This window comes from Panicum virgatum, chromosome 7N (assembly GCF_016808335.1).
Source record: "Panicum virgatum strain AP13 chromosome 7N, P.virgatum_v5, whole genome shotgun sequence".
Taxonomy (NCBI): Eukaryota; Viridiplantae; Streptophyta; class Magnoliopsida; order Poales; family Poaceae; genus Panicum; species Panicum virgatum.
This window is the reverse complement of record NC_053151.1, coordinates 39,569,054-39,580,678: the sequence shown is the minus strand read 5'-3', so window position 1 is coordinate 39,580,678 and position 11,625 is coordinate 39,569,054. Positions and strand designations below refer to the sequence as shown.

The window sequence follows — 11,625 nt, the reverse complement described above, 5'->3', positions numbered from 1 at the left end:
TAAGCACAGAAGAGTGTCTGTTCTGAATTTGGACATTAGAAAAGGCACTCTATTAGCCACATACAAAAGCTATGAACACACTCTTGTGCACACTACACTACAGGTTTAATAATCACATGGGCTCTGCTACACAGCGGATTTAGCTATTCTGCATCATCTGCCTAATTTTTTTCTCAAAGAAAATTGTAGCGATCTCAAATCAGTTGCAGACTGATCACCGTAGTTTTCTTCAGGAAAAAATACTGTAGCACCTGCAGATACTTGCGAACAAATGAACCTCATAATAGTGCCCCTACAACTCCAAAGCTAGTAGGAAAACGCCCACCTTTTTTCCAGTGCCTGGCGCAGCGCAGCACTATGCTACGCAAGAAGAACGAAGCTGCCCTGGGGACCCCTGCAGCTCAAGTGGAAGTGGAGTGACGTGGCCAGCGAACGAAACGAAACGAAACCTCCAAAGGAGAAGGAGCGTCCTTTTTCACAGGTCGAGGAAGCCGGTGGTGCGCCACACGGCGTTGCGCACGCGCCGGAGGTCGCGCCCCTTGAGCGTGCGCCCGGCGCCCTCCATCACCGACGCCGCCGCCGCGGCGCGGCGCGCGGCCATCTCGTGCGGCGGCACCACGGGCTCGCCGTCGTCGTCGTCGTAGTCCGCGGCGAAGTCCAGCTCCGCCTCGCGGCGACGCCTCTCCGCCGCCGCCATGGCCTTGGGCCAGGCGGGCACGGCGACGGGGGCGGACTGGTGGTACGGCTGCGGGGCGCGCTGCCTCTCCGGGCGCGCGGCGGCCGCGACGGGCGCGGTGGGCGCGTGGCGGTCCTCGGCGAGGAGCGCGGACAGGCCGACGCTGCCGGACGGGAAGTGGCGCGACGACGTGGATATGGGCCTGCGGAGGCTCGCGGACGACGGGGACGGGGTCGGGGACGGCGAGGAGGCCGCGGAGGTCGAGGACGACGGCGTCGCGCTGCCGCTGGAGGACCAGACGACGTCGCGCTCGTCGAGCTCGAGCTCCTGGACGTCGCCGGCGCCGGCGTCGTCGGGCTGCTTGAGCAGGCCGAGGAAGCGGAGCGACGGGGAGGCGGTGGCCAGGCGGCGGCGGGGCGTGGGCGTGGACATGGCCGGCAGGCAGCGCGCCGCTCCTCGGCCGTGCGATGCGCGTGTGGTGGCCGCCCCTGGCGCCCGGCACGTCGCGGGTCTCGGCCTCTCCTTTAGGCGCGTTATTATTGGCGGGCCGCGCAGGCCAGTGGTGGCGACGGCGGGTGGGCGGGGCAGTGAATTATTGGGGCGTGATGGCGACGAGACGGGTCGCCCCGGCGCTGCTAGTCCCGGGGTACGGTGTCTGCCGCTGCGGACCGATACGATACCCCCAGGCAGCCAAGCTTTTCGACGACCTGCTCCTGAAATCGAAGGGATCGCTGCCCGGGGAAATTGGAAGCGCGGCCTCAGGAACACGACACCGATGGCGACGGCAGCAGGGGGAGGTCGACGGTGACAGGCCGGTAAAAACTGAAGCTGTGGCACTGGGTGGGTGGTGGCGGAGGGAGGACATGAACGCGTCAGGACGTCATCTCGGCGATCATTGGCGCTCTTTGGCCTGGCTACCGATTAAACATAGTCCTATCCGTTTGCTGTACCTAAACTAGCCCGGTGTCCCTATGCATCCGCCGCACAAATCACGGGGGGCGATTGACAGGGTACCTACTACCTACCACCACACCACCCCCATTTTTTTTCCATTGGGGGCAAAGGGAAGGGAGAGACGGTTGAGGAAAATAAAATTAGACGTCGCACTCGGCGCCTCATTTAGGCCTTGTTTAGATGCAACGCAAAAAAAAATTCGATGAAATCTTGCTAATTTGAAGTACTAAATGAAGTCTATTTACAAAACTTTTTGCACAGATGGGTTGTAAATCGCGAGACGAATCTAATGATCCTAATTAATTCATGATCAATTAATAATTAGCTGATGGTTACTGTAGTATCACTGTTGCAAATCATGGATTAAGTAGGTGTGACACCCCGGCCCAGGGCTTAATAGGATTAATAGGATATCCATACCAACAAGTTGCAATTTTTTTCCGGAAGCCGGTCTCCAAAGAACTCCGAGGTTAAGCGTGCTTGGCCCGGAGAAATTTGGGGATGGGTGACCAACCAGGAAGTTCTTCCCGGGTGCGCACGAGTGAGGACAAAGTGTGCAGAAAAGACTGGTGTTGGTCTGTAAGGACAGTCTATGTCCTAGAAACTATAAAGCAGCCAGATGTAAGCGGGCTGTGAGGACAGTCTATGTCCTAGAAAGCAGCCAGATGTAAGCGAGTCTATGTCCTAGAAAGCAGCCAGATGTAAGCGGTCCTGGAAAGCAGCCAGATGTAAGTGGGCCCGGCTTCGGGGAGGCGGGACGTTACAGTAGGCTCATTAGATTCGTCTCGCGATTTACAGCCCATCTATGTAAATTTTTTTATAAATAGACTTCATTTAGTACTCCATGTATGTGTGTCCAAATATTTGATGTGACGTTTTTTTGAGTTTAAGGGGTCTGATCTAAACAGTGCCTTAATAAGGCAAAAAGAAAAATCCGGACGCGACTGAATGGCTGGAGACGGGAGGGCCTACTACGCCGGATGGCAGGTGCTTCCTGGGGCTTTGTCTGATGCTGCACGGTCGATTTATTTTTGTATGACGAGGCGAAACCAAACTTTAATTTTCCGTTGGAGAATTGAGCCCGACTAGCTAGGCGTAAAGAAATGTGTTCTTTTTTTTTGGTCCAGCGTAAAGAAATGAGTTGAGATCCTGCGATCTGGTTTCTGGTTACGCGAAGCCGAAGCTTCTGCTGTTTGGATGGCGCGGAATCGAAGTATATTTACAAAACTTTTTTAGTTATAAATCGCGAGACGAATCTAATGATACTAATTAATTCATAATTAGCGGATGGTACTGTAGCATCACTGTTGCAATCATGGATTAAGTAGGCTCAATAGATTCGTCTCGCGATTTACAGCCCATCCATGTAAAAAGTTTTGTAAATAGACTTCATTTAGTACTCTATACATGTGTCGAAATATTTGATGTGATGTTTTTTTTTATTTACGGGTTTCCGGGTAAGAATCTAAATAGAGCCTTGCCTAGCAGGTTGGTGCTAGAATTGTAGCGCGCTAGGAATAGTAACAACTTTGACCGCTAATTACGGTGTCAAACAAAGTCAGTTTACAAAATCAACTTCAGAACCCCTGCGCTAGTGACCATAAAGAATCTAACGAGGCCTTTGACGCGCGATTAGAGAATGGTACTGTAGCATCACTGTAGCAAATCATCGATTAATTACCGCCATTAGATTCGTCGCAAAAAGTTACACTCATTCCTAAAAAGGTTTTGCAAATAGACTTCATTTAGTGCTTCATGCATGCGAGATTCTTTTCCCGGGAACCGTGCGCGCTAGGAATCTTGCGGAACCAAACAAGGCCAAGGTCAATCTGTCGGCTCGAGCAGGACGGATGGTGGCGATGGGCTCCATCAAAGGGGATATGAGCAGGAGCAGCGAGGATCACCAGTAATGGCGATAGGTACCCAGAGTTCACCAAACCGGTGGGAACCGGTCCGGTTTGACCGGTTACCGGTCAAACCGGTCCGGGCCGGTACCCAAACGGCAAAAATTCAAAATTTAAATTTAAATTCAAAAAAATGAAAAATTCCCAAAAAAATTCTAAAAATACTTCAAGGTGCGATGAATCTAATGGTGTCAAATTTTCTCAAAAATTCGTTTATTTACTATAGTTTGCGGGGATTTAAAGTTAAATCAAAAAAGAAAAAGAAAAAAATGGGCCGGCCCATTAAGGCCCATCGTTCAAACCGGTCAAATCGGCCGGTAAACCGGTTGCACGGGAGATTTTAAATTTGGATTTGAATTCAAACCGATCAAACCGACCGGTAAATCGGTAAAACCGGCCGGTAAACCAGTCAAACCGGCCGGTAAACCGGTCGGAACCGGTTGCACATGAGCTTTTGAATTTGAATTTGAATTCAACCGGTTTCCACCGGTTACCGATCAAACCGGTCCGGTAAACCGCTACCGGAGGGCGGCGGTTTGACCGGACTGGTCAGTTTGGTTAACCCTGCAGGTATCCCGTACCATCCACGACAATGGGAACTCGACAGCTGGACACTGGATCTCGGCAGCCATGAGTCACAAGTTTCTATGGATGCAGTGCTTCGGTTTTTTTTTTTTTTTGCGAGTGTATGACGACTGACGAGCCTCCTGCAGTTCTGCCTACTAATGCTGGGTGTGACGGTCTGACTGCATTGCCAATTTGCCAGAAAATTAAAAAAAAGGAAAGAAACCAGTTTGCTAATGAAATGGGCCTTCAGCTGCTTCACATGCTGCTAGGCAGCGATGGGCCTGTTAGGCTTCAGCATGCCAACGTTTGGGCCAGCAAGATGTGCCAAGCAACAGTACAATAGCAGTGGCCAATTAACATATCTTAGAGGTGTTTAGTTGGTGAAAAAATTTAGATTTGGGTACTGTAGCACATTTCGTTGTTATTTGATAATTAATATCTAATTATAAATTAATTAAACTTAAAAGATTTGTCTCGTGGTAATCAATTAAACTATATAATTAGTTATTTTTTTCAATTACATTTAATGTTTTATGCATGTGTCCGAAAAATCGATGTGATGGTTACTGTGCAAACTTTTTCACAAACTAAACGCAGCCTTATAAGGGAACATATCTGGTACAAATCACAACTTTGTGAAAACCCGTGCAAACCACGACAAAAAATTCGTCTATATTCACTAAAAAAAATCACACATGTAGATAATATGATGATACACAATCAGCCGAATGAGACCAGAAGATACATAATTACCCGCAAAAAAATCAGCCGAATGAGACCAGAAGATACATAATCCATCCCCAGAAATGACTAGGCAACAATACAGCTATCGACCAAGTGAGAATGTACAATAGGGTTCACCTGCAAAGAACCACACGATCGAGTCCCAAAAGCAAAAAATGTGGAAGAAGATCCCAAGGGACAAGGGCACCACACAAAAGTTGTTAGCTGTTACATCTCGCCGAGGCCTCACAGATCTTCATGAGACGCCGGAGTTTGGCACGAAGTAACTTCTGTCGACCAATCTCAGTACTATTCCATCAAAATACATTGGAAGGAGACAGGACAGCAGCACGCAGCCTGATAATAAAGGTTCCGGTGGAGGAAGTATCATGGCATCCCCGTTCTTCTTGCTCAACATTCCTATCACGCTTAACTGCATTCCTTCTCTGATATACCTACGAGCACATGCAACAGTACTTTTATGTTTCTGAAGGTTCAACCTACAAAGATGCAGATAAAAGGCATAGATGTTCGGGAGCAACTCAATTACCCCTCCTCAAGACGAATAAGCTGAGCTTCTTCAGAAGAAATGTTTCTCTCTTCGAGCCAATACTTCAAAGTTGAAGATAGCTCGGTGTCTCTGCTTGTTGTCACCAGAAGGTTTTCATCGATTAGTGGTACTACCTTTGAGTGATGCCCAGCTTTCACCAAGGCTCTTTTACCTGATTTTGCATCCGTTATGTAGAAATCAGCAGCAAACCTCTGCCCAACTCCACAGAATGTTTGAATAAGAAATACATCATACATATATGTGGCATCTTAAATTATTATTAAGTGTTACTTGTATACAGTAATGGCAGAGCCAGAGAGGCAGTAATCTTTAGAAATACTGGAACTGGAAGCTCCTACTAATGAATGTAACATTAAACTACAAATTCTTGCTGTGCTATTCAGCTACGCAACAAAACTCCTCAATTAATATAGCTGAGAAACACTAGCATAAAACTTTTGTCAGGGGAAGAAAAACGCAAAAGTTACTGTACAAAACTTGACCGCGGAACATTTTTCAGTATCTTGCAAGTAATGGAAGAATGTGAGTGTTACATTATATGCTGGATCTGAAACTAAAGCAATAGGAAGACACTTCAGCTATTATATTCCTAGCACTAAAGTATCATGCAGAAATAATAGGATTCAGTTGACATTAAATTGCATTAGACAGCTAAGGCACATTGACAAACAAAGCAGTTAACTCATCAGGACCTAAGGCAGATGGGCAGAAGACAAAGGAAAGGATCTATATGTCTTACACGAAAACATGTCAGAAGACATCAAAGTTACAAGAATAAGCCAACAAAGTATTATTACCTCAGCATGTGTTAATTTCCATTTGGACTGTCGATTCCAAGGATTTAGTACCATGGAACCCCATCTGGCACATTTTCTTAGCAGAGTAGATGTGTACACACAATTTTCAACCTTCTCATATGAAGAGATCAGTGAGATATCACCACATGAAACAAACTGCATGAAAGAATGAACACCACATCTGAGATTAGCACACAGAGGAATACTGAAAGTAACTAATGCATAATTACAAATACTAGCGCTGACATGGATAGATCATACAGAAACAATGATGCTAGAATTGTGAAATGGTAAGCTGATAACTGAAAAGGAGCAGTTACTTGCCGTTATTCAGAAGGTGCGTTAAATTACCAAAGTAACTGCTCTAAATAGATAAGGTATTGTGAACTACTCAACACAAATTATGATAAGGTTGAGCTGTCTCTAACGCCTACTTTGGAAGGTCACTGCACCTACTGTTCAAACTTCAAAGACATCTAGTGGACTAGTGCTGGTGAATTTAGTGCAGAGAAACGTAATGCAATGGCGAACACCAGCTCAATTGCACAGCATAAATGCTGCACAGTTTCTCAGACCAATTGCGGAAATTTCGTCACGAAGGAAACGTAATGCGTGTGGAAACGGCAAATATACTCCGGTGATCTTCACGAGCTGGCCATCGGCGGCGACGCGGAGGCTGGAGGCCGGGAGCCCGTCCACGAACCGCCGGAGCGCGCGGCCCGACGCCGCGGCGCCCGCGTTCCACAGGAGGAACGCGGCCACGGCCGCCGAGAGGAGCACCGCCACCACTAGCAGAGCGGCGCTGTGCACGGCGGCGAGGACGAGTGCGCCGACCCCGAGCCCCACCGCGAGCAGTGCCGCGACCCCCCACGCCGCCGCCCTCGGGAACGGCTGGGGCGCCCCCGCGGTGCCGGCGCCGGTGGCGGTGGCGCACAGGTCGTTCAGGGAGGCCGCCGACGCCGATGTGGTGGCGTCGGCGTCCTTGTCGTAGGCGGCGCTGGCGCCGCGGTCGCGGCGCTTCCCGTCCTCGCCTCCTCCCCCCGGGAGCATAGTGGCATCGGCTTGGCCCTGGTGGTTGCAGCCTGCGGGTGTGGGCGTCTCCGGTTTTGGCCCTCTACCTTTTGACCTTTTTGTCCTTGTTTCTCCGGGGTGGGTTTGGCATTAGCGTGCGGTTTAAGGAAACCAGCGTGGAGCGTAACACAAAATCTACCTCTCACAATAACGTGCGGGACCAAGTAAATACGGACCCACACGTCAGTGGCGCTAAAAAGGTAAAGGCGGTGGTCATCAACCCTCTAAAGCAACGATCAAATAAATCTACGGCCACACAGAAAATCTCCCCCCGCTGAGAGACTCACCAAGGTGTGCACCCAACATTTTGTACCCACAATCTCAACTCTGTAAAAATCAACGGCTCAAAATACTACTAACCGGATTCAACCACGATCCGACTGCTTTCTTCTTCACCCCGCGTTGCGTTGCGTTGAAGCTTCGGCCCTCCTCCCCGCGACGCTTCCCCTCTCCCGCGCAGCCCGCGGCGCGCGTTCAAAACCCGGCGGCTTCTCCCAGACTCCCACTATCCTTTTTCACTCTTCTTTTTCCTCAAAAAAACGACGTTCTTCTTCACTTGAAAATCGACCGCGGCCTCCCTCGCGCCTCCCGCGAACCGGGAAACCCACCCTGCCCCGGCGCCGTTGCAGCGGGAGTGCCCCATGACCCGCCGCGGCGCCACCGTAAATCGAGCCGGGAGCAGGGCAGCGGCCGCTGCCGCCATCAATCGCGCCGGGTGCGGCCCCCGGGCGCAACAGTCGTCATCATCCGCCGTGGCCGCGGGGGGCGCGGGCTCCGGCTGCCGCCGCCCTCATCCACCCTCGCCCGCGCTGCCTGTCCCCGCGCGCTCCAACCAGCACCGCTCGCCCGCGCCGCCTGCCACCGCGCGCTCAGGCCTGCACCGCTTTCTCCCTCAGCCCCGAAACCTAGGTCGTCTTCTCCACCTCCATTTTGGGTCGCCGGAGGCCGCCGGAGGCCGCCGGGGTCCGGATCCACCCTCTCCCTCGTCGGATCTACGCCTCCCTTGGACGAATGTGCCCCGACGCAGCGTTCCTCCATCTGGGCGACATGGAGCCACCCTCCCCTTTCTGGCGGCGCTGGTGCGGACTCCTGTATCGTGTTGGTCGGCCGCGCGGCAGGCCGCCTCGGGAAGATGGAGGCATCCCCGGCCCTCCGAGTCGTGCAGGCCCTTAGCAGCCGCCCGTCAACCTTTGGCCTCCCGACCCTAACCCTAGGCGCCGTCTCTGTACCAATGCCGTGCTTGCCGGCTAGATTCACTCCGGCACGGCCTTCTCCGACCTCGGTACATAGTGGATCTACTCCGACACCGCCATCCACCTCGTTGACCTTGGGCCGGCGCTGCTCATCCCCGACCTCGGCACCGGCACTGCTCCTCGGCGTCAAACCTTCCCTGATTTGTCCTCCGGCCACGACGGCTGCAACGTCTAGGAGGTCGAGCTGGTGCGAGCGCACTAAGGTCGCAGCTCTTGCTGTCTCTCCTCAGGTTGCCCTTAATGTTGTTGTCTATCTTCTCATCTCTCTCCTTGATTTCTTTATCAGATTTAATTTGTCCATTTGGCAATCTCGGACCTGATTTTACTGTGATGCGAATCCATGTCATGCACTCATTTTACTGATTTTATTTGTCTATTTTGATTCCTAATGGCTTGAATTGACTCTGCACGCATAAGAAGGGAGGCCTTCCTGCTGCTGTCCCTCCGGATCCAGGCAAGGGAGCGATGGCGCGAGACTGCTGCCGGCGCTCGGGCTGCTCTCCTTCCGGCTCTAGCGTCGTGCCCATCGCGCTCAGCAATGTTCGCGTGCTGCTTTCTCCTTCATGGTTTCGAATGCCTTCAGCTACTTCCCTGGATGCCCATGAGACCATGTGCAATGTTGAAGTCTCAACCGAAATTTATGTGCAACAAGAACCACGTGAGCTTTCTTATTCTAATATTGTTTTTGTTACATCTTTGCATTTCAATAAACTAAAAAAATCTTTTGGGACAGAGGGAGAGGAAGGAAATAACATGGTTTCAAATGCTTCATATATGAGCTCCTTCTATATTCAGTTGTTGCCTTTTTGTTTTGCCATATTCTTTTCCTTCTAATGAAAATTTTCCATATCCTTAACTTACAAGGTATATCAACTGATGGTGAAGATGTTGTCAGCTATGGGTACCAATTATTCTAGCTTCTTCGCTCTTTTGTGCCCTTAGGCTCCAACATCATGATCAAATGATAATAATATTTTTTTGAGACCCCTGATGGGACACCCTAGGTGTCTGCGCAATAGAATTGCATTTATTTTATGCATCATGTGCTTATTTTACTTGATCAAGGACCTTATTGCAAAATTATAAGGTCAAATGTGTAATTATGATTTAGTGTAGGATCTTTTCTATAGTTTAATTTGAATAGGGAGAGCAAATACTACTTTTGTGGAGGGTTTATTTCCAAAATTTAGTGTAATAATTATATGGCAGCAAATTTTACTTTTAGGTCTTGATATAAGGTGAATTTACCTTGGAAAAGACAAATGTCCTTTGAATTCAAAATCCTTCTTATGTTTTCAAAATAACTCTTTAACATTTGGTCAAATCAATTTTTGCACAACATCAAAGTTGTAGATCTTGAAAAATTGAACAACTTTCATGTTGTGCATTTTTTCATTTGAGTCCTAGTTTAAAAGTTATTGTTGTTTTACAGTAGGGTCCCTAGAATTTTCTGATTTCACAAAGCAGTCCACATTTCTTCTTTCTCCTGCCTGCTCCTCTGCTTCATGCCGCCGGCAGTCAGCGCCGCGCCGCCCACCGCTCGGGGCCTATCCCGGCCACCTCCTGCTTCGCTGCCGCCTCACGTGGCGCCCCCACGACCCCCTGGACCCACCTCCCCCGCGCGCTGGAGCTCCCTCCCCTCGCCACGTCGTCCTGGCCGAGCTCCGCGGCCGCCACCTCGCCGTCGCGGTGGCGAGCTCGTTGCAGAGCCCCAGGCCCCCAACTATCGCGCGCCCCAGCATCCAGAGGACCCCAGCATCCTAATCCTCGCACTCATTTCCCAGCTCCCTGCCTCCAACACCCCAGAACGCAGCCGCTCCGCCCGAACGCCGGCAAGCTCGACGCTGCCGTGGACCCGCCACTGCAGCCCTCCTCCGCCCACGCTGACCCTACCATCAGCTTCACCTTGACCTCGCGCAGCTCACGGGCAACTTCTCGTCGACCAAATCCCACCGAAGCACCCTCCGCCGTCGATCCCCTCCGTCGTCGCAACCCTGTCCGCCGTGGACCGCCCTCCTCCGACCATCTCCCGTCGTGCCATGAGCACCAGAGGGTGCGGCTCGATCTCTTCTTCATTTCCCCCAACCTCTCCTTCGCCGCCGGCGAGCCTAGCCGCCGGTAAAGGCCGGCCATCCTTCCTCTATTCTCCCCTGCGACCAAGGACTTAGTTGTTAGAATTCAAAGAACCCTAGGGGATTATCTGCATAGCCCGTGACTCATGTGAATAGTGGCAGCAAGGATCTTTATGTTATTTTGGCTATAAACTTTGAAAATTCCATAGAAATTCGTAGAAAAATCAGAAAAAGGCAAATCTAGATGTTTTGGAATCCTTGAGAGTAGCTCTATGCATTAGAATCATAATATGTTGGGTGTTAGTTGAGAGTTTTTGCTGTAAAAATAAATTTGTGTTACTAGTGTTTAAATGCTAGTTGTTTTTATCTTTTTCATAACTATTGTTTTAAGTCTTGTTATGCTCTGAAATTTTTATGGTGGAATGTTCATGTGACTATAGTGTTACTATAAAAATTTTGTGGTCATTCCTTCTATTTAGCTATTTCTTTGATTTAATTCTTGTTAAGTGAGCTTTAATCATGATAAATAGTTTCCTTGCTTAAAAAATCCTGATAATATTTTTAGAGCCTTTCTTTAGTCATGTGTTACTTTTTGTAAAAATTAAGCACCATTTCATGGCTATAACAGAAGCTAAAAATGAATCTTGTTAGATTTCTGTCAGTTTTGTTTATTTTCTCAGAATTAATTCTATGTAGACTAAATCCTAAAAAAATTAAAGTAACTAAGTTAGCTCTGTGTAGACCTTATTTTAAATTTCTAACTTATACTTTGCTCTTTTTCTGATCTGTATAATTCAATCTTGTTCTAGGAGTTGTCTGAATTAAGGCCTGTTTGGGACCGTGACCCACAAAATCGCGACGCTTATAAGCCATAAGCGAGCCAGAGCACGCTTCTGCGATTTTGCCGCGCGTAGTTCAATGTTCCGCGTTTTGCTGCGGTGGCGGCGGGCAGAAACGCGTTAAACGCAACCCGTTCGGCGGGATTGTTCTGCTTCTTCTGCTCAAAAGCATCGCCGACGCCGAACCAAACAGGCCCT

At 49.7% G+C, this 11,625-nt stretch overlaps 2 protein-coding genes across 2 annotated transcripts; both read right to left on the bottom strand.

Annotated features, from left to right (window-relative positions):
• LOC120683178 lies at positions 1–1,434 on the bottom strand. The gene has a single exon (XM_039965206.1). The coding sequence runs from the start codon at positions 1,106–1,108 to the stop codon at positions 476–478; it is 633 nt and encodes a 210-aa protein (XP_039821140.1). The 5' UTR covers positions 1,109–1,434; the 3' UTR covers positions 1–475.
• Positions 1,435–4,776: 3,342 nt separating this feature from the next.
• On the bottom strand, positions 4,777–7,288 carry LOC120683423 (uncharacterized membrane protein At1g16860-like). The gene is made up of 4 exons (XM_039965506.1): positions 6,826–7,288; positions 6,193–6,348; positions 5,375–5,586; positions 4,777–5,279 (listed from the first exon to the last, which is right to left on the bottom strand). The coding sequence occupies exons 1-4, from the start codon at positions 7,240–7,242 to the stop codon at positions 5,081–5,083; spliced, it is 984 nt and encodes a 327-aa protein (XP_039821440.1). The 5' UTR covers positions 7,243–7,288; the 3' UTR covers positions 4,777–5,080.
• Positions 7,289–11,625: the final 4,337 nt, after the last annotated feature.

What these genes read in the sequence shown, in the direction of transcription:
- LOC120683178 (XM_039965206.1), bottom strand. Translation starts at nt 1,108, where the DNA reads ATGTCCACGCCCACGCCCCGCCGCCGCCTGGCCACCGCCTCCCCGTCG.
- LOC120683423 (XM_039965506.1), bottom strand. Translation starts at nt 7,242, where the DNA reads ATGCTCCCGGGGGGAGGAGGCGAGGACGGGAAGCGCCGCGACCGCGGC. An exon ending in AGCTCGTGAAGATCACCGGA is followed by an intron (nt 6,349 to 6,825) that starts GTATATTTGCCG and finishes TCTTTCATGCAG; the next exon opens with TTTGTTTCATGTGGTGATAT. An exon ending in GGAAATTAACACATGCTGAG is followed by an intron (nt 5,587 to 6,192) that starts GTAATAATACTT and finishes GGAGTTGGGCAG; the next exon opens with AGGTTTGCTGCTGATTTCTA.